At 47.9% G+C, this 25,834-nt stretch overlaps 1 protein-coding gene across 1 annotated transcript in view; it reads left to right on the top strand.

The window, feature by feature from the left end:
• RNFT2 (ring finger protein, transmembrane 2) overlaps nucleotides 1–25,834 on the top strand; it is a 94,419-nt gene that overhangs the window by 2,001 nt on the left and 66,584 nt on the right. Inside the window, 3 exon segments of the mRNA XM_030219810.1 lie at nucleotides 695–1,185; nucleotides 23,209–23,285; nucleotides 25,431–25,531. Of these exon segments, the coding sequence (XP_030075670.1) occupies nucleotides 695–1,185; nucleotides 23,209–23,285; nucleotides 25,431–25,531 (669 nt within the window).

The following is a 25,834-nucleotide window of genomic DNA, read 5'->3' as shown; positions in this document are numbered from 1 at the left end:
GGTGCCGCGGCGGGGGGGGGGGGGGGCGTTTTTCGCTGGCACGGGGGGGGGGGGGTCGAGGGGGCCGTAGCACGGGGGGGGGGGGGGAGAAATTGCCTGCCTAGGGCCCGTTTCCTTGCCTTCAGAAATGGGCCTTTTTTACTAGTTAATTATAATTCATGGAAAAAAAAATCTTATTTGTGGTTTCAATTTCCCTCCCCTTATAAGGGTGGTTTATAAAGCTGAATTGGAATCGACTTTCTCTTATCAAATAGCCAAATGGTGGAATATACTTCCCTCCAATGTTCGCTGTCAAACTAACTTACTTGTTTATTTATTTGTTGCATTTGTTTCCCACATTTTCCCACCTTTTTGCAGGCTCAATGTGACTTACATTATGCCGTAATGGCGATCGCCATTTCCGGAAAGAGAAATACAAAGTAGTATTACATTTAAAGTTCATAAATGTTAAAATAAATTATAAAGGAAGTTAGATAAACAAACTTAAAAACTTGGCTGTTTAACAAATTTTTAAGATAATTGTTTTTTAGTTTCTTTGGTTATTGAAGTTGTAACTTATGGGAAAATGTCCCCATTTAAAAAAAAAAAAAAGGTTTTATAGATTGTGAGCCACATTGATCCATATTTGGTACTTGTGGCAATATGAGTCTTTATTGTATTGTAAGTTCCCGGGCTTTGTTTTTCTTGGCTTTAGAAGCAGAAGCCAGACACTTAGCTCTGAGACCAGCGTTGATGAAGGCGCTGTGTTTGATGTCTTGAAATCTGACGTGCCCTCCCCGCAGCAGATCCTTTCCAGCCTGGCAGGGCTGCAGCCAGGCCCCATCACCATCATACCTTTCCAGTCCAGTTTGGTCCTGGGATCCTCAGCCGCTGCTGGAGAGGTGTTCATTCAGATGTCAGCCCCGAGGGAGGAAGGGACCCACTGCTCCGAAGGGGGGACTTACCACCATCACCATAATCATCGGCAGCAGCAGCCACAGCACCAGCATTTTCACCACGGTCACCATCGCTCAAGTCTACTGCATGTGGCTGGGGAGCATCACAGCCACACCGAGGAAAGCAGCGAAGAGCCAGGGACTCCGGCCCCGGCTCTGTCGGAACTCAGGGCAGTCATCACTTGGCTGCAGAAGGGATTGCCGTTCATTCTGATCCTTTTGGCAAAAGTATGCTTCCAGCATAAGCTTGGTAAGAAGCTGCTGGACGTCTTCCTTTCAAGAATGTGTGTAAGTTTTTCCTGACCTCCTCTTTCCTTCTTCATCCTTAGGGGATCTCAGTTGCAGCCTGCAATAACATCTTTATTTTATCCCATCTCTTCCCCCCCCCCCCCCGCCATAAGCACTGTGGTAAGGTTCTGTTGGTGGGAGGTAGAGAGGGGGGAAGAGAGAGAAGGATGCAACATCTTTGAGCCATTTCTAGTTCCAGTTGATATTTGCTGTTCTTAGGTCTGTCACTAGGTGTCACTGTAAGAGTACTGTTTGCTGTGCCTTCACTGCAGGGCTGGTAAATACTGTTTCGACATCCCTTCATAGAGATGTGGACCCAGGCCAACTGTTGGGCATCAGTGAACACCAATGCGTGGGTCTACAGTTTGTGCTTATGCTTTCATTTTAATTACACAATTATTTAATTTTTACATTTGCATTGATGGCCCCACCATACGGTAACAGAGGAGAGGAAATGCAAAGCACTGGGAACCAAGCCAAGTGAAGAAAGCACAATGGGCCTCCGAGAGCGGGTTGGCATCCAAACTTTAATGTTTCGGCGAAACGCCTTTGTCAGGGTCTATTAAAAATAATGTTACACATACGAAGTAATATAGCTAAAAAATTGAAATAAGCATAATACATTTAAGGAAAAAATGGCAGTCAAACAGCATAAAAATTAAAAGCATACAGATGTGGCTTAGATGTAGAAATAAAATGACATCTTGAGAAAACTTTTGGCAAACATATGATTGAGGAATAATGTAACCATATGGATGTGAATTAGAAACATAAGAATAGCCTTACTGGGTCAGACCAACAATGGTCCATCTAGCCCAGTATCTTGTTTCCAACAGTGGCCAAGTCAGGTCACAAGTACCTGGCAGAAACCCAAATAGTAGCATCATTCAACGCTACCAATTCCATGGCATGCAGTGACTTCCCTGTGTCTATCTGAAAATTAATAACGGTGGCCATCTTAAAGAATCACTGATAAACTGGTAAACAGTGGGAAAGGGAAGGGAAATGGGACTTGATATACCGCCTTTCTGAGGTTTTTGCAACTACATTCAAAGCGGTTTACAAGTATACAGGTACTTATTTTGTACCAGGGGCAATGGAGGGTTAAGTGACTTGCCCAGAGTCACAAGGAGCTGCAGTGGGAATCGAACTCAGTTCCCCAGGATCAAAGTCCACTGCACTAACCACTAGGCTACTCCTCCACTCATTCCACCAATAAGAGCCAACCTCATCAGTGATGTCACAATGGCTTGATTGCCCAATACAGTTCCCCAGGATCAAAGTCCACTGCACTAACCACTAGGCTACTCCTCCACTCATTCCACCAATAAGAGCCAACCTCATCAGTGATGTCACAATGGCTTGATTGCCCGATACTTGGCTCACTTCTGATATTGTGATGTCATAAGGGAAAGGGAATTGGGACTTGATATACCGCCTTTATGAGGTTTTTGCAACTACATTCAAAGCGGTTTACATATATTCAGGTACTTATTTTGTACCAGGGGCAAGTGACTTGCCCAGAGTCACAAGGAGCTGCAGTGGGAATCGAACCCAGTTCCCCAGAATTAGAGTCCGCTGCATTAACCACTAGGCTACTGCTCCACTCACTAGGTGTCACTGTAAGAGTACTGTTTGCTGTGCCTTCACTGCAGGGCTGGTAAATACTGTTTCCTTAGCATCCCTCCGGACCGGACCAGGATTGGACTGATGGGTTGTGCTCGCCTACCAGCAGGTGGAGACTGAGAAAAAACTCTGACTCTAGAGAGCCAATAGGAGCCCTGGCCATGTGACCTTAGCCTCAGTATTTTCTCAGTCTCCCAGCAGGTAGGAAGTGAGCCCATTAGTCTCTCTCCTTTTCTCTTTAGATATTACAGATATTTGTGATAATTCTTCTGTGCCTGGAATCTTATTTAGAGGCTTGACAGGGTTTCCTTTCTCTTCTTTCTTTGACAGCCTCGGGGGTGTTAAACTCGGGTGTCTCGAGTCCACCCCCCTTCCTCCCCATCTCCCTGGCTTAGCAGGGAAGGGCCGTCCCTTTCTCTGGAAAGGTGTACCGTCTTTGGGAGAGGCAGCCACTTTTAACAGGTAGCTGCTTTAAAAGAATTAAATCAAATAAAAGTAAATTCAAAGAAGCAGCCTTTCTTTCCCCAGACTTCTAACGAGCAGGCAGCTCCAGTGTTTTATTATGATTGAGGGGTTATAAAAAAAAACAAAAAAAAAAAAACAAACAAAAGAAAATAATTCAGTATCTGTGACTTTAAACTGCGATTTTTCTCGTCAGATTTAATTTCCTCCATTTTCTTGCGTTTTGGTGGCGGCAGTTTAAACAAATGAAAAAAAAAAAAAAAAGAAAGGTGCGAACCGCGTAAGCGCGGCCACCTGTTTTTTCCGATATGGCTTAAAAGTTCAAACAGCTGCTGTCGGTCAGCGTCGCGCAGTTCACGCAGCCGGAACATGTAAATTTTGCTCTCCCTTCAAGGTTTCTTCGGGTCCGGTGCTGCCTCCAGTTTTTTCGGGGCCTTTTTCGCCGGCTGTTGTTTCTTCGCCGTTCCACTGGGCTCCGCTTGTTCGGAGGTGTCGGGCGCGCTGTCGACAATCGCCACAGGGCCAGTGGAGCGAACGGCGGCCATTTTGTTTCTCCCTCCATCTTATCAGTCGGGGATCTCTCTGCTGAAGGTAAGGCTGCAGTTCATAGAGCAGTTCGGCTCCAAGATGTGTACACTTTTGTATGTGCTGAACGGCGTATTCTAAAATGCTCTTCACATCAGCAGGCAATATTTGGTTGAAAGGGGGCTCCTTTCATATATGGATATATAACAAGCTTTTCTTCTTTTAAATTTCTATGTATCATGGGGCTGTTAACACTAGTTTTTTCTGGTGCTCAGTCATTTTTCATTGCCTGGTGGAAAATCTGCATCTTATCATAATATCATAATTCATTTCAAGCATTTTCCTCAATAGCTGTAGTATTATACAGTGTTTTAAGAACTTTAGAAACTTTCTCTATAGGCATAGAGTAAATTTCTGTCTTTCTCATTCCCTGGTGAATAGGACTACATTGTCTAAGAGTCAATTGATTGGTACTTTGCAATTCTGACCATAATATCTTAGTTCCTTTCAAGCATTTTACTCCATGCGTATGATGTTATATAGTGTTTTAAGAACTTAACAGACACTCTCAATGGCTGTAGTGTTACACAGTGTTTTCTTTTTCCGACTTTAAGAAGCCTTCTCTAGAGGCATACAGTATATTGTTCAGATGCCATGGGGATATATCAGCTCTTTCATATTCTCTGAGGGACAGTCCTGTCTACCAAGCTCCCAGTCACTCAGCTGCCTTAGCAGGCATGCTTTATTCATGTCTTCCCTTCTTTTCCAACTGCCTTGAAGCCTCTCATTTTTCATTTTAGCTTTCTTCTGGTTTTTACAGGACATATGGTCACTTAGAGAATAAAGTCATCCTTTCACTTAAAGATAGTGGACGGTCCTCAAACCATCTACTCGTGTTTGTCACTACTCTATCAGTTCAGCATTGGCAGATTATAAACATCCTGGTTTGGTCCAGTATGCCTATACATACCATCTGCTATGTCTTCCTCTTCCTTAGAGACCTGATGTTATATCAAGCTTTCTTGAATTCAGATACAGTCTTGTCTACACTGCCTTCACCAAGTGGCTGTGGCACAACTTCACTTTTTTCGTTACAGGTAATTTCCAAGTTTGTCCTTTTTCATTTTCATTCTATGCGCCTTCACTCCAGAGTGTTCTTTCAATTGGAAGGGGATTCACTCACTTCCTGTGTATTTATACCATAGGTACATAAGTATGGTTATGCTGGGTAAGGCCTAAAGTCCATCAAGTCCAGCATTCATATCTAATGGGCATAGGTACATAAGTTTTGCCATTCTGGGGAAGCTCAAATGTCCACCTTTCTACAGCCAGAACAGCATTAAAGAAAAGAAAAAACAAAAAAACAAAAAAAAAAACCTCTCACGAGAGTATCGAACAGAAATCTCTGCTCCAAAAGCAAGGCTTTGCAGTAATTCTGCAAACTAACGCATACAATATTTGCCATGGCTGTTCACCACTAGAAACACCGGGGACCCTGGGCCTAGGTTCGGTGTTTTAACCTGAAACAAGCTCAACATTCATATCTATTGGGTGTGAGTCTGGTACTACTACTACTACTTAACATTTCTAGAGCGCTACTAGGGTTACGCAGTGCTGTACAAATTAACAAAGAAGGACGTTCCCTGCTCAAAGGAGCTTACAATCTACCTCTCAGTGAGGGAGGACGCATGACCGTGGTACGTGGATTAGTGGTATGTGGATTAGGGAGATCCAAGAAATTACAGGCCAGTGAATCAGACGTTCATACTGGGACAATTTTTTTCTCTCCGGAGCGTACTACCATAGCTGGTGGACTCCTATATTCAGAACTTTCTATATTCAGAACTTACCCAACTATGGAACGCCATAGAGATAGGGTTGGAGTTTGTAGCCCTATTTAACTGGTGTCCTTGGTCACCCTTCCTCTTCTCCTCAGGATCCAGAGAATGGCTAGTTTTTTGCTTATGCATTAACCGGTCATTTTCAGCAGTACTCTCTCTTCCGTTCTTTTATAGATCTAAGAGGATGTTCATTGCGCTCTTAGGGTCATTTCATTCTTACCTAGACGACTGCCTAATTGGAGAAAGTCTTATCAGCAGAGTTCTCAGGTCACGCACCGGGTGTTGCATTTCTTACAGTCTCTAGGTTGGGTGGTGATTGTAGCCAGGCCTCTCATTTGATCTCTCATCAGATATCTCTGATTTTCTCTTTGTTTAGTCAGGTTGGCGCACAGTCTTTTGTCTCCTCTGCAAACATCCCAGTTTATATTTTTCTTGGTGACCTTGGGCCTTCGGCCATTTCCTCGCTCTATTCTGCAGAATGCAATTTTACTTTCTAATGCCCAAGAAGGAATTTTCCTTCATCCTATTGCGAATCTCAGGGTCATCAATCGCACTATTTAAGTGTCATCTAGTTATCTCAAGAACCTTAGTTCTGTCATTGGGATGCTTCGTGCAGTACACTTTTTGGCAGAAGCTTGTTTGTATATATTTTTTTTCTGGGGGACCTCAGCAATTCGTTTTACCTTCGGGTGAATTTTGTTTTCCCTACTGACAAACAAGGCGGAGAGAGCTATGTTGGTCCTTGCCATGGCAATGGGTTATGTCATACGCCAAGGAGGAGTTAAGAGTATACTCTTGAGTTTGTACTCATTTTTTCTTAGTTGTGTCACCCTGCATTTAGGTGAATGGACTCTCATTTTTTCAGCCTTACTTCCTCACTGCGACACTTCAGGGCTATCTCTTTTTGCCTTCAGGCTCACGAACATTTCTTGCTTCTTCTGTTCAGCAACAGTCTTGACGGAGACAGGGACAGATGCCAACGTCCAGCAGGGGTTTTTCAGCCTTCTTTATGCGTTTCTTCCATCATCTCACTAGGTGTTTACGCAGAACCAAGGCACCCTTCTACATCCGGACCCCCAGTCACTCAAACTTATGGCGTGGTTACTGGGTCTGCAACATCTTTGATATTTTCGCAGGAAGTACTTCAAGTTTTAATTGCTTCCAGACAGAAATCTACATTAAAGTCCTATGAATCAAAGTGGCGACGGTTCACTCTGTGGTACTCCTCTCGCCACTTCATTCCACAAACAGTATCCATTTTGCATGTTTTGGAATATCTTCTGCATCTTGCGAAATCTTGTCTGTCTTACTCATCCATTAGAGTTCATTTGGCAGCTCTATCAGTGATGCATGATACTGTTGACAACCGCACGCTTATGCAGCATCCACTGTCAAAGCGGTTTCTTAAAGGAGTCCTGCACCTGTACCTCCCGCTTCGTCCACCAGCTAGGTGAACTAGGTGAACTAGGTGAACAGACTCTTAAAGTTCTGTTTTCTAGTAGCCATAACTTTTTCTATAAAGTTTTCCTCTTCAAGCAGTGTTTCCCAGTAGCCATTGCAGCAAGTAGATCTATGTGTGGAATACTTCTACGGTTGGTAACTTCTTTTCGGTCTGCTGTAGTTTAAAGTTTTCACCTTTCCCAATCGGTTTTTTCTTATTGGTTTTGTCCTTCTAGCCAGTAGGCGTAAAAGTTTTTCATTGTTTCTAACCCGCTATATCGCGAAGGATCAAGGAAATGAGAATGTCTATTTCTCTTCTCGCTGAGAGGGCAGTTCCACAGCGTATTACAACATATTCCACAACTTCAGAAGCGGGCTCTATTCTTACTATGGCGATTTTGGTGCTCTCGGTGCACATTGGTAAGTTGGCAACTTAGTCCTAGTTTCATTTTATTTTGCTCATTGGGACACACTACATGTTAGTTGTCGCCAGGTGGCCTATGCAGCATGAACATTTCTCTGCAGTTTTCATAGGGTCCCTCCCTTCAGATTACTGCTTTGGTACTTCCCATCAGTCCAATCCTGGTCCGGTCCGGAGGGATGCTAAGGAAGGAGAAATTAGATCTTACCTGCTAATTTGCTTTCCTTTAGTCCCTCCGGACCGGACCAGGCCCCTCCCATGTTCTCTCTACTCTTTAGCTTCTTTTATTAAGTAGGAAGTGTATTCAGTAGGAAGTGTATTCATTCCTTTACGATTCGTGGAACAATACTATATATATATACAGAACTTTACGTGGTCTATACCACTTCTCTGGTGGTTGCTGGTGAGCTCAATTGCTGGAATCTATCTATAAAACCTTAAATACGCCATACCACTTCTCTGGTGAGAGTTGTGGCTGAGCTCAGTTGCTGGAAAATCTATAAAACCTTAAATATGATTTACCACTTTTCTGGTGAGAGTTGCTGGTAAGCTCAGTTGATGGAATATATATAAAATCTTAAGTGGGCCATACCACTTCTCTGGTGAGAGTTGCTGGTGAGCTATAAGACAAGTGAGCCATACCACTTCTCTGGTGAGAGTTGCGGGTGAGCTATATTATACGTGAGCCATACCACTTCTCTGGGGAGAGTTGCTGGTGAGCTATATTACATGTGAGCCATATCGCTTCTCTGGTGAGAGTTGCTGGTGAGCTATAGTACAAGTGAGCCATACCACTTCTCTAGTGAGAGTTGCTGGTGAGCTGTAATACATATTGGGCCATACCACTTCTCTGGTGAGAGTTGCTGGTGAGCTCTGATACTTGGCATTGCCGAGTGCTTTGTGGCTGCTAGGATTCCATACGGCACAGAAGGTCTTTCTTTCTTTCCTGCTTTGTTATTCAAATACTGAGGCTAAGGTCACATGGCCAGGGCTCCTATTGGCTCTCTAGAGTCAGAGTTTTTTCTCAGTCTCCACCTGCTGGTAGGCGAGCACAACCCATCAGTCCAATCCTGGTCCGGTCCGGAGGGACTAAAGGAAAGCAAATTAGCAGGTAAGATCTAATTTCTCCTTCGACATCCCTTCATAGAGATGTGGACCCAGGCCAACTGTTGGGCATCAGTGAACACCAATGCGTGGGTCTACAGTTTGTGCTTATGCTTTCATTTTAATTACACAATTATTTAATTTTTACATTTGCATTGATGGCCCCACCATACGGTAACAGAGGAGAGGAAATGCAAAGCACTGGGAACCAAGCCAAGTGAAGAAAGCACAATGGGCCTCCGAGAGCGGGTTGGCATCCAAACTTTAATGTTTCGGCGAAACGCCTTTGTCAGGGTCTATTAAAAATAATGTTACACATACGAAGTAATATAGCTAAAAAATTGAAATAAGCATAATACATTTAAGGAAAAAATGGCAGTCAAACAGCATAAAAATTAAAAGCATACAGATGTGGCTTAGATGTAGAAATAAAATGACATCTTGAGAAAACTTTTGGCAAACATATGATTGAGGAATAATGTAACCATATGGATGTGAATTAGAAACATAAGAATAGCCTTACTGGGTCAGACCAACAATGGTCCATCTAGCCCAGTATCTTGTTTCCAACAGTGGCCAAGTCAGGTCACAAGTACCTGGCAGAAACCCAAATAGTAGCATCATTCAACGCTACCAATTCCATGGCATGCAGTGACTTCCCTGTGTCTATCTGAAAATTAATAACGGTGGCCATCTTAAAGAATCACTGATAAACTGGTAAACAGTGGGAAAGGGAAGGGAAATGGGACTTGATATACCGCCTTTCTGAGGTTTTTGCAACTACATTCAAAGCGGTTTACAAGTATACAGGTACTTATTTTGTACCAGGGGCAATGGAGGGTTAAGTGACTTGCCCAGAGTCACAAGGAGCTGCAGTGGGAATCGAACTCAGTTCCCCAGGATCAAAGTCCACTGCACTAACCACTAGGCTACTCCTCCACTCATTCCACCAATAAGAGCCAACCTCATCAGTGATGTCACAATGGCTTGATTGCCCAATACAGTTCCCCAGGATCAAAGTCCACTGCACTAACCACTAGGCTACTCCTCCACTCATTCCACCAATAAGAGCCAACCTCATCAGTGATGTCACAATGGCTTGATTGCCCGATACTTGGCTCACTTCTGATATTGTGATGTCATAAGGGAAAGGGAATTGGGACTTGATATACCGCCTTTATGAGGTTTTTGCAACTACATTCAAAGCGGTTTACATATATTCAGGTACTTATTTTGTACCAGGGGCAAGTGACTTGCCCAGAGTCACAAGGAGCTGCAGTGGGAATCGAACCCAGTTCCCCAGAATTAGAGTCCGCTGCATTAACCACTAGGCTACTGCTCCACTCCATGTGAACATATGTCAAAAAAATCTTGGCAATACAGTCTGGATAATATCCTCGGTTCTTTCAATCTCAGTAGGCACTGCCGACACATATATTGCTGACGAACATGAAGAAAAGTTTCAGTTGAGAGGTGGAAGCTGATTGGTGAAAATGGGGATAATAGTGTACATAAGTAATGCCATACTGGGAAAAGACCAAGGGTCCATCGAGCCCAGCATCTTGTCCACGACAGCGGCCAATCCAGGCCAAGGGCACCTGACGAGCTTCCCAAACGTACAAACATTCTATACATGTTATTCCTGGAATTTTGGAGTTTTCCAAGTCCGTTTAGTAGCGGTTTATGGACTTGTCCTTTAGGAAACCGTCCAACCCCTTTTTAAACTCTGCTAAGCTAACCGCCTTCACCACATTTTCCGGCAATGAATTCCAGAGTTTAATTACACGTTGGGTGAAGAAAACTTTTATCCGATTTGTTTTAAATTTACTACACTGTAGTTTAATCGCATGCCCCCTAGTCCTAGTATTTTTGGAAAGCGTGAACAGACGCTTCACATCCACCTGTTCCACTCCACTCATTATTTTATATACCTCTATCATGTCTCCCCTCAGCCGTCTCTTCTCCAAGCTGAATAGCCCTAGTCTCCTTAGTCTTTCTTCATAGGGAAGTTGTCCCATCCCCGCTATCATTTTAGTCGCCCTTCGCTGCACCTTTTCCAATTCTACTATATCTTTCTTGAGATGCGGCGATCAGAATTGAACACAATACTCAAGGTGCGGTCGGACCATGGAGCGATACAATGGCATTATAAAATCCTCACACCTGTTTTCCATACCTTTCCTAATTATACCCAACATTCTATTCGCTTTCCTAGCCGCAGCAGCACACTGAGCAGAAGGTTTCAGCGTGTTGAAGAATGATGTCAACAATTATAAATCAAATTTATGTGAAACTTTAATAATGAATGATGATAATGAAATCCACATCTACTATAATAAAATGCACCCTCAACGTTCTGAGGACTTACTTCACTGCAGGCACTCACACACCGGTTCGTAAGTTCATGGTGGTGAAGCCACAACACTCACCATGTCGGCATGCCCTGCCCTCGCGTCACACGTGATGACGTCGAGGGCGGAACAGGAAAACAAGGCAAATCAACGCACGGGGAGCAGTACCTACTCCTCCCCTTCCAACAAATCCCAGCCGCAAACGCCGACGTGCCCATCACCCCGGCCCCTTTCACCACATCGCCACGCCCCTTTCAAGGTACCGGCCCGCCCCCGGTACCACACTCTTCCCCTCATCACCTTCCCTCCCCCCTGTCACCTCCCATCCCCTTACGCCACTATCCTTGGTGGTCTAGCGGTACCTGTTCGCTCGGGCAGGAACGAACGAAACCCCGCTTTCCTGCCCGGAGCGCTGCTGCTAGCTGCCCGGCTGCATCGTGTCTGAGTCCGGCTCTCAGCGAATCAAAATGGCCGCCGAGAGTTGAAGCTGCCTCGCGAGACTTCAACTCTCGCCAGCCATTTTGAAACGCCGACGGCCGGACTCCCACACGATGCAGCAAGGAAGCTAGCAGCACCGCTACGGGCAGTGGTGTGCTGGGGCGGGCTCTCATGGGCTTGCGAGAGCCGTTTGTTAAGTTTTTTAAGAATTTGGGGAGCCGGTTGTTAAAGTAGACCCCTCATGGCTACTTTAACAACTGGCTCCCAAATTGTGGACTTGGGCCCCCTCCTGAATTTTCTTTTACTTTGCTGGTGGAGATGCCAAGTAAATAGACTGTTGCTGCTACTTGTTTTCAGCTCTGAGCAGCAGGCTAAGATTTCTCATGTATGCGCAAGAAGTCCCAGAATGCTGCTCAGAGCCAGAAACAAGCAGTGGGAATGGTGGCAGTCCATTTATAGGCCGCTGGAGCCCAGCATCCCTGCTAGGAAAGGTATGCATAGCGTGCTTGCACGAGGAGGGAGAGAATGTCTCCCCAGTCCACACATGCCCCCCTCCCCCAATTGCAGGGCTATTAGATTGTAAGCTCTTTGAGCAGGGACTGTCTTTCTTCTATGTTTGTGCAGCGCTGCGAACGCCTTGTAGCGCTATAGAAATGCTAAATAGTAGTAGTAGTAGTAGTTACACCCAGAGAGAGAGAGAGCCTGTTGTTAAAAATTTACCAGCACACCCCTGGCTACGGGTAGGAAAGAGGGGGCTCTTTCTTTCCTGCCCCGACTGAACAGGTACCTCTAGACCACCAGGGAGACAAGCGTAAGGGGAGGGGAAGGGAGTCCGGTGCCGGTTAGGGCCTGTTTCATCAGCGGCAGAAACGGGCCTTTTTTTACTAGTTATATATAAAAGCTTAGTTGTGGAAAAATGAATGAAAATAGACAAGATATAGGACTAGATTCAGCAAATGCCAAAAAAAATGCACGCTGAGTGCTATTCTATAAACGGCACTCCGAATTATGCGCCGTTTAGAGCGCTGGGATCCGCGCCCAAATTTTGTTCTGAGGATTTACACCAACTGAAACCTGGTCTAAATTAGGCTTAAAGCCCCTGAATTCTATAATACTGCATTACGTTAGTGAATGCCCCGTCCTCCCGTGCCTCTCCCGTGACCTTTTCAGTTACACGCTGCGCATCTTTATTGAATAGCGCATAGCATGATGGCGTGCGCAAATACAAACTGTTCCCAATTAACGCCAGTAATACTGAGAAACTTAGGGCTCCTTTTACTTGGCAGCGGCAGGGGCGTAGCCTGACCTCATAGCGGGAGGGGGCCAGAACCCGAGGTTGGGAGCACATTTTGAGTGCCGCCTGCCATGCCTCGCCCCCCCCCCCCCCCCCCCCCACTGCTTCACCTCGCTTCCTTGCCGCTTCCCCCTGCAGGAACAAATACCTTTGCTGGCGGGGGTCCCTAACCCCCTGTAGTTGAAGCCTTCTTCAGCGCCGGCCCTCGGTGCAGCCGCGTTCACTGCCCTGCTCTTCTTTCTTGCTCCTCCTGTGCGTGCTGAGGCCGGGGCCGGCGCTGAAGAAGACTTAGCTGGCGGGGGTTGGGGACACCTGCCAGCCAAACCAAAAGCCTGGATGACATTTGCAGGGGCCCAGGCCCCTGTGGCCCACCCATAGCTACGCCCCTGGGCAGCAGTAAGCCCAATGCAGGCTTACCACTTGCTATACAGGAAGTACCGCCGACGGTAACCAGCGCTGCCTGGTTACCGAAGGGTTAATGCAGGAGCCTTGACTGCCACCTCAATGGGTGGCGGTAAGGGCCCCCCCCCCCCCCCCCCCCCCCCGAAATGGATACCAACATAACCTTCACTAAGACTGCTAGCAAGCAGGCCATTGAGTTTTTGGATATATGGGTCTATAAAGATGGAATGAGCTATTAGGAAAGCCTGTTTAAGAGCTCATTTTGCCCAACGCCCTCTGCTACTCAATGACTGTAAAAAAGAGAACGATAGATTAACGTGTATCCTTCCGTTTACAGAGATCGGTCAGAGGGTGGTTCAAATTATGAAGTCCCACTGGCACTTAGTTCAGCTGTACCCGTGTTTCCAAGAGTCCCCAATGATATCGTATACCAGGGGTAAAACGTTAGGAGAGCGGTTGGCATTAAACATATTCTACAAACCTCGTGAGAAACAGAGAAATGGGGAACATCGCGTATGCGGTAGATGTCAGTGGTGTAGACTAGCAATGACAGGACCTGAATGGGGTAGGCAGGACGCTGAGGGCTAGAGATATCACTAATTGTGACACTAGTAATGTGATTTATACGATAGAGTGCCCCTGCAGATTAACTTACGTGGGGAGGAGTACCCGCTCTATCAAGACACGTTTAACGGAGCATAAATCTCGTATGACCACAAGTAACATCCAGGCCCCTTTAGTGGAACACTGGACGCAGAATCAGAATACTGTGGAAGATACTAGATGGAGAATAGTGGAACATGTACAGGTGGGGGCAAGGAAGAGGGCTCAATAAATCGTTTATTAAATTTCAGAGAACAGTGGTATATATTCACAGTAGAAACAGTGACACCAGGTGGCTTAAATGCGGAGCTGGAGTGGGCGTCGCTCATATGAATCAGTGACTCCATTCATCCTATAGGAGCCAGGGGGAGGGAGCATGACGACATTACTAACTACAAATAGATAGAGAGACGCCACCGCCGCCATCTTTGCAAGGGATTACCCCATAAAAACTATAGCAGAGCTGGCGCTGAAGACGGCTAAGGGTAAGAAAAGTAGTTCTGAACGTATAATTTTATTTATTTATTTGTTACATTTGTATCCCACATTTTCCCACCTATTTGCAGGCTCAGTGTGGCTTACATAGTACCGTAATGGCATTCACCAAGTCCGGTAGGGGACATGGATCACTGCATGAGATTAGGAAAGTCTGGTGCTTGTGTAGTGACCCTACTACTACTACTACTATTTAGCATTTCTATAGCGCTACAAGGCGTACGCAGCGCTGCACAAACATAGAAGAAAGACAGTCCCTGCTCAAAGAGCTTACAATCTAATAGACAAAAAATAAATAAAGTAAGCAAATCAAATCAATTAATGTGAACGGGAAGGAAGAGAGGAGGGTAGGTGGAGGCGAGTGGTTACAAGTGGTTACGAGTCAAAAGCAATGTTAAAGAGGTGGGCTTTCAGTCTAGATTTAAAGGTGGCCAAGGATGGGGCAAGACGTAGGGGCTCAGGAAGTTTATTCCAGGCGTAGGGTGCAGCGAGACAGAAGGCGCGAAGTCTGGAGCTGGCAGTAGTGGAGAAGGGCCATTTACTACTACTACTATTTAGCATTTCTATAGCGCTACAAGGCGTACGCAGCGCTGCACAAACATAGAAGAAAGACAGTCCCTGCTCAAAGAGCTTACAGTCTAATAGACAAAAAATAAAGTAAGCAAAACAAATCAATTAATGTGAACGGGAGGGTAGGTGAAGGCGAGTGGTTACGAGTCAAAAGCAATGTTAAAGAGGTGGGCTTTCAGTCTAGATTTAAAGGTGGCCAAGGATGGGGCAAGACGTAGGGGCTCAGGAAGTTTATTCCAGGCGTAGGGTGCAGCGAGACAGAAGGTGCGAAGTCTGGAGCTGGCAGTAGTGGAGAAGGGCCATTTACTACTACTACTATTTAGCATTTCTATAGCGCTACAAGGCGTACGCAGCGCTGCACAAACATAGAAGAAAGACAGTCCCTGCTCAAAGAGCTATGTAATAAAAGTGAGCCAAGTATAGGACAATCAAGCCATTGTGACATCACTGATGAGGTTGGCTCTTATTGGTGGCCTGAGGCATTATGACATCACAACATTAGCTCTGGTTACAAGAGACTACTAACCTACTATTTATCACTTCTATAGCACTACAAGGCGTACGCAGCGCTGCACAAACATAGAAGAAAGACAGTCCCTGCTCAAAGAGCTTACAATCTAATAGACAAAAAATAAATAAAGTAAGCAAATCAAATCAATTAATGTGAACGGGAAGGAAGAGAGGAGGGTAGGTGGAGGCGAGTGGTTACAAGTCAAAAGCAATGTTAAAGAGGTGGGCTTTCAGTCTAGATTTAAAGGTGGCCAAGGATGGGGCAAGACGTAGGGGCTCAGGAAGTTTATTCCAGGCGTAGGGTGCAGCGACACAGAAGGCGCGAAGTCTGGAGTTGGCAGTAGTGGAGAAGGGAACAGATAAGAAGGATTTATCCATGGAGCGGAGTGCACGGGAAGGGGTGTAGGGAAGGACGAGTGTGGAGAGATACTGGGGAGCAGCAGAGTGAGTACATTTATAGGTTAGTAGAAGAAGTTTGAACAGGATGTGAAAACGGATAGGGAGCCAGTGAAGGGTCTTGAGGAGAGGGGTAGTATGAGTAAAGCGACCCTGGCGGAAGACGAGACGGGCAGCAGAGTTTTGAACCGACTGGAGAGGGGAGAGGTGACTAAGTGGGAGGCCAGCAAGAAGCAGATTGCAGTAGTCTAAACGAGAGGTGACAAGGGTGTGGATGAGGGTTTTGGTAGAGTGCTCGGAAAGAAAGGGGCGGATTTTACAGATGTTGTAAAGAAAGTTCTCCGAGGACAAGCAGGCTGCTTGTTCTCACTGATGGGTGACGTCCACGGCAGCCCCTCCAATCGGAATCTTCACTAGCAAAGTCCTTTGCTAGCACCGCGCATGCGCGGCCGTCTTCCCGCCCGAAACCGGCTCGAGCCGGCCAGTCTTCTTTTGTCCGCACTCGGTACGGTCGTGTTTTCGCCGTGTCGAGCCCCGGAAAGTCGACCTCGCGCGTCCAAATTCTGTTTGAGCGTGTTTTTTTTTTTTTTTTCCTTCGGGAAAGCTTTGTTAGTCGGGAAGTGCTCCGGAAACCCTTCGACCGGGTTTCGTGTCAATCCTCCCCGTACTTCCAGCTTTTTGCCCCGGTAAGTTTTCTTTCGTCGTCGGGGTAGGCCTCTTTTCGGCCTCGGTCGAGATTTTTTCTCCCTCTAAATTTTTGGTGCTTCCATTTTCGCCATTTCGGCTTTTGATTTCGCCGGCGTGATTTTTCCGCCCATGACATCGAAGCCTTCCAGCGGCTTCAAGAAGTGCACCCAGTGCGCCCGGGTTATCTCGCTCACTGATCGACACTCGTCGTGTCTTCAGTGTCTGGGGGCCGAGCACCGCCCTCAGAACTGTAGTCTGTGTTCCCTTCTTCAAAGGCGGACTCAGGTAGCGAGACTAGCCCAGTGGAACGTGTTGTTCTCGGGCTCTTCGTCGGCATCGGCACCGGGATCTTCGAGTGCATCGACGTCGTCAGCGTCCAGACCATCTTCCTCGGCCGCCCCTGCATCGAGTGCATCGAGGCATCGGGCCTCTGCATCGGCGCCGAGACATCGGATAGCTGCATCGACGTTGGTGGTACCAGGACCTCGTCTGCTGATGTCGTCGGACGGTGGTGCATCGGGTGGAGTGCAGGTGAGGGCTGTCCATTCCCCTGCTGGTGGCGGTGAGCCCTCGGGTGGGTCTCCTCCTACCCTGAGGGCTCCTGCGGTACAGCCCCCCCGAGATCGACCTTCTTCAGTCTCGGCCCCGAGGAAGCGACGGATGGATTCGACGTCCTCCTCGTCGGTGCAGGGGAGCTCCGGTGACATGCTTCGGAAGAAATCGAAGAAGCATCGACACCGGTCTCCTCCCCATGTCGGCACCGAGAGCTCTGGTTCGCCGAGGGATTCGGCACCCAGCAGGCATCGGCACCGAGAGGACCGCTCACCCTCTGTTCAGGAGGTGTCGATGCGCTCCGCTCTGGACAGCCCGGTACAGCCTCCACGCCCGGAACAGGTACTGACGTCGACGCCTGCATCGACCTCACAGCCTTTCTCTACAGCCGCTCTAAACGAGAGCCTCCGGGCCGTTCTCCCAGAGATTCTGGGAGAGCTGTTGCGCCCTACCCCTCCGGTACCGGCGGTGCTTGCGCCTCCGGTACCGTCGAGCGTGGCGCCGGCTGGCCCATCGCCCAGGTTGAGGTCCCCGACGTCGGTACCGCGTGCGGTACCGACCGCGGCCACCTCCCAGGAAGGCTCCCCGACTACGTCGGCGGAGGGAGCTTCGCCGATGCGGGCGAGGGAGTCTACCTCTCGACGCCCCCATCGTGGACGTGGCTCCACTGAGTTGAGCAGGGCGAGGTTGCAGACACAGGTTCGTGAACTTGTGTCTGACACCGAGGGTGAGGCCTCGTGGGAGGAAGAGGAAGATCCTCGATATTTCTCTGACGAGGAGTCTGAGGGTCTTCCTTCTGATCCCACTCCCTCTCCTGAAAGACAGCTTTCTCCTCCCGAGAGTCTGTCTTTTGCTTCCTTTGTCCGGGAGATGTCTACGGCCATCCCCTTCCCGGTGGTTGTGGAGGACGAGCCCAGGGCTGAAATGTTTGAGCTCCTGGACTATCCTTCTCCACCTAAGGAAGCGTCCACTGTTCCCTTGCACCATGTCCTGAAAAAGACGTTGCTTGCGAACTGGACCAAGCCATTAAGTAATCCCCACATTCCCAAGAAGATCGAGTCCCAGTACCGGATCCATGGGGACCCAGAGCTGATGCGCACTCAGTTGCCTCACGACTCTGGAGTTGTGGATTTGGCCCTAAAGAAGGCTAAGAGTTCTAGGGAACATGCTTCGGCGCCCCCGGGCAAGGACGCTAGAACCTTAGACTCCTTTGGGAGGAAGGCCTACCATTCCTCTATGCTCGTGTCCAAGATCCAGTCTTACCAGCTCTACACGAGCATGCACATGCGGAACAATGTGCGGCAGTTGGCGGGCTTGGTTGATGCTCTTCCCCCTGAGCAAGCCAAGCCTTTTCAGGAGGTGGTCAGGCAGCTGAAGGCGTGCAGAAAATTCCTGGCCAGAGGAGTTTATGACACTTTTGATGTTGCGTCCAGGGCCGCTGCTCAAGGTGTGGTGATGCGCAGGCTCTCATGGCTGCGCGCCGCCGACCTGGAGAATAGAATCCAGCAGCGGATTGCGGACTCGCCTTGCCGTGCGGACAACATTTTTGGCGAAAAAGTCGAACAGGTGGTAGAGTCTCTCCACCAGCGGGACACCGCATTCGACAAATTCGCCCGCCGGCAGCCTTCAGCTTCTACCTCTACAGGTAGACGATTTTCGGGGGAAGGAAGACTGTTCCCTACTCTTCTGGCAGGCGTAGGTACAATCCTCCTTCCCGACAGCCTGCGGCCCAGGCTAAGCCCCAGCGCGCTCGCTCTCGTCAGCAGCGTGCGACTCAGCAAGGCCCCGCGGCTCCCCAGCAAAAGCAAGGGGCGAGCTTTTGACTGGCTCCAGCAGAGCATAGCCGATATCCAAGTGTCCGTGCCGGGCGACCTGCCAGTCGGAGGGAGGTTGAAAGCTTTTCACCAAAGGTGGCCTCTCATAACCTCCGATCAGTGGGTTCTGCAAATAGTCCGGCAAGGATACACCCTCAATTTGGCATCAAACCCTCCAAATTGTCCACCGGGAGCTCAGTCTTACAGCTTCCAGCACAAGAGGGTACTTGCAGAGGAACTCTCCGCCCTTCTCAGCGCCAATGCGGTCGAGCCCGTGCCATCCGGGCAAGAAGGGCTGGGATTCTATTCCAGGTACTTCCTTGTGGAAAAGAAAACAGGGGGGATGCGTCCCATCCTAGACCTAAGGGCCCTGAACAAATATCTCGTAAAAGAAAAGTTCAGGATGCTTTCCCTGGGCACCCTTCTCCCCATGATTCAGCAAAACGATTGGCTATGCTCTCTGGACTTGAAGGATGCCTATACACACATCCCGATACTGCCAGCTCACAGACAGTATCTGCGATTTCAGTTGGGCACCCGCCACTTCCAGTACTGTGTGCTACCCTTTGGGCTCGCCTCTGCGCCCAGGGTGTTCACAAAGTGCCTAGCTGTGGTAGCAGCGGCACTTCGCAGGCTGGGAGTGCACGTGTTCCCATATCTCGACGATTGGCTGGTGAAGAACACATCCGAGGCAGGAGCCCTGCAGTCCATGCAGATGACTATTCGCCTTCTGGAGCTACTGGGGTTTGTGATAAATTACCCAAAGTCCCATCTTCTTCCAGTGCAGAACCTCGAATTCATAGGAGCCCTGCTGGATTCTCGGACGGCTCGCGCCTATCTCCCAGAGACGAGGGCCAACAACTTGTTGTCCCTCGTCTCCCGGGTGCGGGCGTCCCAGCAGATCACAGCTCGGCAGATGTTGAGATTGCTGGGCCACATGGCCTCCACAGTTCATGTGACTCCCATGGCCCGCCTTCACATGAGATCTGCTCAATGGACCCTAGCCTCCCAGTGGTATCAGGCCGCTGGGGGACTAGAGGACGTGATCCACCTGTCCACGAGTTTTCTCGAATCCCTGTATTGGTGGACGATTTGGACCAATTTGACTCTGGGACGTCCCTTCCAAATTCCTCAGCCACAAAAAGTGCTGACCACGGATGCGTCTCTCCTGGGATGGGGAGCTCATGTCGATGGGCTTCACACCCAAGGAAGCTGGTCCCTCCAAGAACGCGATCTACAGATCAATCTTCTGGAGTTAGGAGCGATCTGGAACGCTCTGAAGGCTTTCAGAGATCGGCTGTCCCACCAAATTATCCAAATTCAGACAGACAACCAGGTTGCCATGTATTATGTAAACAAGCAGGGGGGCACCGGATCTCGCCCCCTGTGTCAGGAAGCCGTCAGCATGTGGACCTGGGCTCGCCGGAACGGCATGGTGCTCCAAGCCACATATCTGGCAGGCGTAAACAACAGTCTGGCCGACAGACTGAGCAGGATTATGCAACCTCACGAGTGGTCGCTCAATTCCAAAGTGGTGCGCCAGATCTTCCAAGCGTGGGGCACCCCCTTGGTGGATCTCTTCGCATCTCGAGTGAACCACAAAGTCCCTCAGTTCTGTTCCAGGCTTCAGGCCCACGGCAGACTGGCATCGGATGCCTTCCTCCTGGACTGGGGGGAGGGTCTGCTGTATGCTTATCCTCCCATTCTCTGGTGGGGAAGACTTTGTTGAAACTCAAGCAAGACCGAGGCACCATGATCCTGATTGCTCCTTTTTGGCCGCGTCAGATCTGGTTCCCTCTTCTTCTGGAGTTATCCTCCGAAGAACCGTGGAGATTGGAGTGTTTTCCGACCCTCATCACGCAGGACGAAGGGGCTCTTCTGCATCCCAACCTCCAGTCTCTGGCTCTCACGGCCTGGATGTTGAGGGCGTAGATTTTGCCTCTTTGGGTCTGCCAGAGGGTGTCTCCCGCATCTTGCTTGCTTCCAGGAAAGACTCCACTAAGAGAAGTTACTTCTTTCATTGGCGGAGGTTTGCCGTCTGGTGTGACAGCAAGGCCCTAGATCCTCGCTCTTGTCCTACACAGACCCTGCTTGAATACCTTCTGCACTTGTCTGAGTCTGGTCTCAAGACCAACTCTGTAAGAGTTCATCTTAGTGCAATCAGTGCATACCATTACCATGTGGAAGGTAAGCCGATCTCAGGACAGCCTTTAGTTGTTCGCTTCATGAGAGGTTTGCTTTTGTCAAAGCCCCCTGTCAAGCCTCCTACAGTGTCATGGGATCTCAATGTCGTTCTCACCCAGCTGATGAAACCTCCGTTTGAGCCACTGAATTCCTGCCATCCGAAGTACTTGACCTGGAAGGTCATTTTCTTGGTGGCAGTTACTTCAGCTCGTAGAGTCAGTGAGCTTCAGGCCCTGGTAGCCCAGGCCCCTTACACCAAATTTCATCATAACAGAGTAGTCCTCCGCACTCACCCTAAGTTCTTGCCAAAGGTCGTGTCGGAGTTCCATCTGAACCAGTCAATTGTCTTGCCAACATTCTTTCCCGTCCTCATTCCTGCCCTGCTGAACGTCAGCTGCACACATTGGACTGCAAGAGAGCATTGGCCTTCTACTTGGAGCGGACACAGCCCCACAGACAGTCCGCCCAATTGTTTGTTTCTTTTGATCCCAATAGGAGGGGAGTGGCTGTAGGGAAACGCACCATATCCAATTGGCTAGCAGATTGCATTTCCTTCACTTACGCCCAGGCGGGGCTGGCTCTTGAGGGTCATGTCACGGCTCATAATGTTAGAGCCATGGCTGCGTCGGTAGCCCACTTGAAGTCAGCCTCCATTGAAGAAATTTGCAAAGCTGCGACGTGGGCTTCTGTCCACACATTCACATCCCATTACTGCCTGCAGCAGGATACCCGACGCGACAGTCGGTTCGGGCAGTCAGTTCTTCAGAACCTGTTTGGGCTTTAGGATCCAACTCCACCCCCGAGGGCCCTGTTTGTTCTGTTCCAGGCTACACTCTCAGTTAGTTGGTAAAATTTTTTTAGGTCAATCTCTGTTATGTCCTCGCCGTTGCGAGGCCCAATTGACCATGGTTGTTGTTTTGAGTGAGCCTGGGGGCTAGGGATACCCCATCAGTGAGAACAAGCAGCCTGCTTGTCCTCGGAGAAAGCGAATGCTACATACCTGTAGAAGGTATTCTCCGAGGACAGCAGGCTGATTGTTCTCACAAACCCGCCCGCCTCCCCTTTGGAGTTGTGTCTTCCCTTAAGAGTATTGTCTTGCTACATACTGGACTGGCCGGCTCGAGCCGGTTTCGGGCGGGAAGACGGCCGCGCATGCGCGGTGCGCGCGGGCGCGCGAGGGCTAGCAAAGGACTTTGCTAGTGAAGATTCCGATTGGAGGGGCTGCCGTGGACGTCACCCATCAGTGAGAACAATCAGCCTGCTGTCCTCGGAGAATACCTTCTACAGGTATGTAGCATTCGCTAAATGACAGGTCTTGGCAATCTGCTGGATATGAGCAGAGAAGGAGAGAGAAGAGTCAAAGATGACCCCAAGGTTTCGAGCTGAGGAGACAGGGAGAATGAGAGAGCCATCAACAGAAATAGAAAACGGGGGGAGCGGGGAGGTGGGTTTGGGGGGGATATATTTTTCTTGTTTTCTAGGGGAGAGTCCTTGAGACAGCCCATTTTATGGGCGAAACATGCATGTCGGACGCCGTTAACCCCCAGTCTGACACATTTAAGAGATGAGTATCTATTAATTGAAGCAGTAAAAATAATGTATAAGGCAGAACATAGAGTAGCGGAGTGAACCGATGAAGAGGTGGGTGCTGGATCCATTACTGTCTTCAGTATTTAGTAATGAGCACCGCTGAGTTCACTATTAGTTTGGTTAAAACATACAGGAGAGTATGAACTTGGATTGTGTATAAACAGAAGAATTGGGAACCTAGGGTAGAATATTGTGGTTCCACAAGTAAATATTTATGAGAATTGCCGGTGTGATTGGTAGTATATACATTATTCATCAGTCATATGTTTGCCAAAGTTTTCTCAAGATGTCATTTTATTTCTGCATCCAACTCACATCCGTTTGCTTTTAATTTTTATGTTGTTTGCCATTTTTTATTTAAATGTATTCTGTTTTATTTCAGTTTTTTCATTGTACTAGTTTGTATGTGTAATATTTTTATATTGCTTTTAATAGACTCCTGATGCAGGCATTCCACTGAAACATGTCCAGTGTCAGATCTCTCATTGAAGTTTCAATGCCAGCCCACTCTTGCAGGTCCATTGTGCATTCCTTGCTTGGCTTTGCACTGGTGGGGTATTTGCGTGTATGAGTAATAACTTCAGTCTCAGCAGAATTGCATGCTCCCAACAGGGGAATCTCTTCATGGATCCAGCTGCCTCATTTCAGGGTTTTTGTGATTTTTTTTTTTTCCCCTGCAGGTATTGCTGTTTGTCTGGGCCTGACCACCACATTTGCCTATGCAAATTCGACTCTGAAACAGCAGGTTTCTCTGAAGGTGAGCACAGGGCTTCCAGACCTTTGCAATGTTTCTTTTATGCAGATCCCTCAGGAGGCCGTGAGAAGGGACAGGGTCAGTCTGCCATTCAGCATTGACTTGGCAGAGTCTCTCCCTGTTTAAGGTTCTGTTATGTTCTCAGCAACAGCAGAAAGTTCTGAAAATGTACAAAATAGCTCATCCCCTCTCAGGTGTGGGGGTGGTAGATGTACCCTTTTACCACGTTCAGTTCCCATAATGAGATGCTGATGTGCTCTTGCAGTTTTCTTTATGCATTTTCTTTGGACGTCATGCCCGCATTTTTCCATTTCTTTAATTTCTCTAAAATGCAAAACTTGCTAGTAGGTTTTCGTCATATTTTTGATTTTCATTGCAGAACTGTAGAACCTTTATGTGCGTATGTGGATTCTTACAAGTTTTTACTGGCTCATATAAAGGTATATGCCATGAAATGAAGGTGTGCATTTTACCCACAGGTGTGCACAGGGACAGAGTTCACAATGAGAAAATACACTAGCCTACACATTATAGGAATGGACATTTATAGGAATGGAGGAGTGGCCTAGTGGTTAGGGTGGTGGACTTTGGTCCTGAGGAACTGAGTTCGATTCCCACTTCAGGCACAGGCAGCTCCTTGTGACTCTGGGCAAGTCACTTAACCCTCCATTGCCCCATGTAAGCCACATTGAGCCTGCCATGAGTGGGAAAGCGCAGGGTACAAATGTAACAAAAATAAAATAGATACTATTGGAGATTCTACATGGAATGTTGCTACTATTGGAGATTCTACATGGAATGTTGCTATTCCACTAGCAACATTCCATGTAGAAGGCTGCGCAGGCTTCTGTTTCTGTGAGTCTGACGTCTTGCACGTACCGAGATGAAAACGGTAACGGAATTCAAGCATGCGTGGGACAGGCATAAAGGAATCCTGTGCAGAAGGAATGGATCCACAGAAGTTTAGCTGAAATTGGGTGGCGGGGGGAAGAGGGGTTGGTGGTTGAGAGGCTAGGATGGGGGAGGGCAGACTTATATGGGGTCTGTGCCGGAGCCGGTGAAGGGAGGCGGGAAATACTGCTGCACAGACTTATACGGTCTGTGCCCTGAAAAAGACAGGTACAAATCAAGGTAAGGTATACACATATGAGTTTATCGTGGGCAGACTAGATGGACCGTGCAGGTCTTTTTCTGCCGTCATCTACTATGTTACTATGTTACGTGCAGGACGTCAGACTCACAGTAGCAGAAGCCTGCGCGGCCACATTGGTGATCTGCAAGGGCCTAGTGGTTAGCGTGGTGGACTTTGGTCCTGGGGAACTGAGTTCGATTCCCACTTCAGGCACAGGCAGCTCCTTGTGACTCTGGGCAAGTCACTTAACCCTCCATTGCCCCATGTAAGCCGCATTGAGCCTGCCATGAGTGGGAAAGCGCAGGGTACAAATGTAACAAAAATAAAATAGATACTATTGGAGATTCTACATGGAATGTTGCTACTATTTGAGATTCTACATGGAATGTTGCTATTCCACTAGCAACGTTCCATGTAGAAGCCTGCGCGGCCACATTGGTGATCTGCAAGGGCCGACTTCTACATGGAATGTTGCTAGTGGAATAGCAACATTCCATGTAGAATCTCAAATAGTAGCAACAGTGGAGGAGTGGCCTAGTGGTTAGGGTGGTGGACTTTGGTCCTGGGGAACTGAGTTCGATTCCCGGCATAGGCAGCTCCTTGTGACTCTGGGCAAGTCACTTAACCCTCATTGCCTGCCGCATTGAGCCTGCCATGAGTGGGAAAGCGCGGGGTACAAATGTAACTAAAAAAAAAAAAAAATACCTGCTGCCTTCTTAAATTAAGTGCCCTGGGGATTTTTATTAGCTGTTGCTGTTTTTTGGGCAGGTGGCAGAGCCCTGGGTGTTTCTGACTATTTGGACCTCTTTCTTGGGGATCGGTTCATTAAGAGTGAACTTATGGATCTCAGTAGGGAATGGCATCTGCCATGGACTTCCAGGAGACTTGAAGTGGCTACCGTTGGAAAATGGCTGCTGGGCTTGATGAACCATTGGTCTGAACCAGCGTTGGCATCTCATATTTTCGTCTGTTCTCTGTAATTCTGTGTATCTCTTTTCTTTTCTTTCTCTTGTCAGGAGAAACGGTCTGTGCTGGCTGTACTCTGGATTTTGGCTTTCCTGACTGGGAACACACTGTATTTGTTTTACACCTTCAGTTCCCAACAGCTGTACAACAGGTGGGTAGTCCCTTTCACCTTTTCCCCTTCACTTCCTTGTGAGTTGTCCTGTTACAGAACCATCCTTAGTTTAAAATAAAATTCTGATTGATTGATATTCTGTCAGAGTCCAGTATACTGCAGATTTGTGTAACTGAAGCTCCTTTCTATTCAGGTCTCCTTCAGGAATTTCATAGTTCTTCACCTGTGACATCACAATCCATATATCATAGTACATATATTATGATGCCACAGACTTCTCATCCTCATTTGTGTGTATTTGCTGTAAATGATATGGAATGGTGATTAAATGTAATGATTTTT

This window comes from Microcaecilia unicolor, chromosome 11 (genome assembly GCF_901765095.1).
Source record: "Microcaecilia unicolor chromosome 11, aMicUni1.1, whole genome shotgun sequence".
NCBI lineage: Eukaryota > Metazoa > Chordata > Amphibia > Gymnophiona > Siphonopidae > Microcaecilia > Microcaecilia unicolor.
This window is presented reverse-complemented; position numbering and strand designations above follow the sequence as displayed.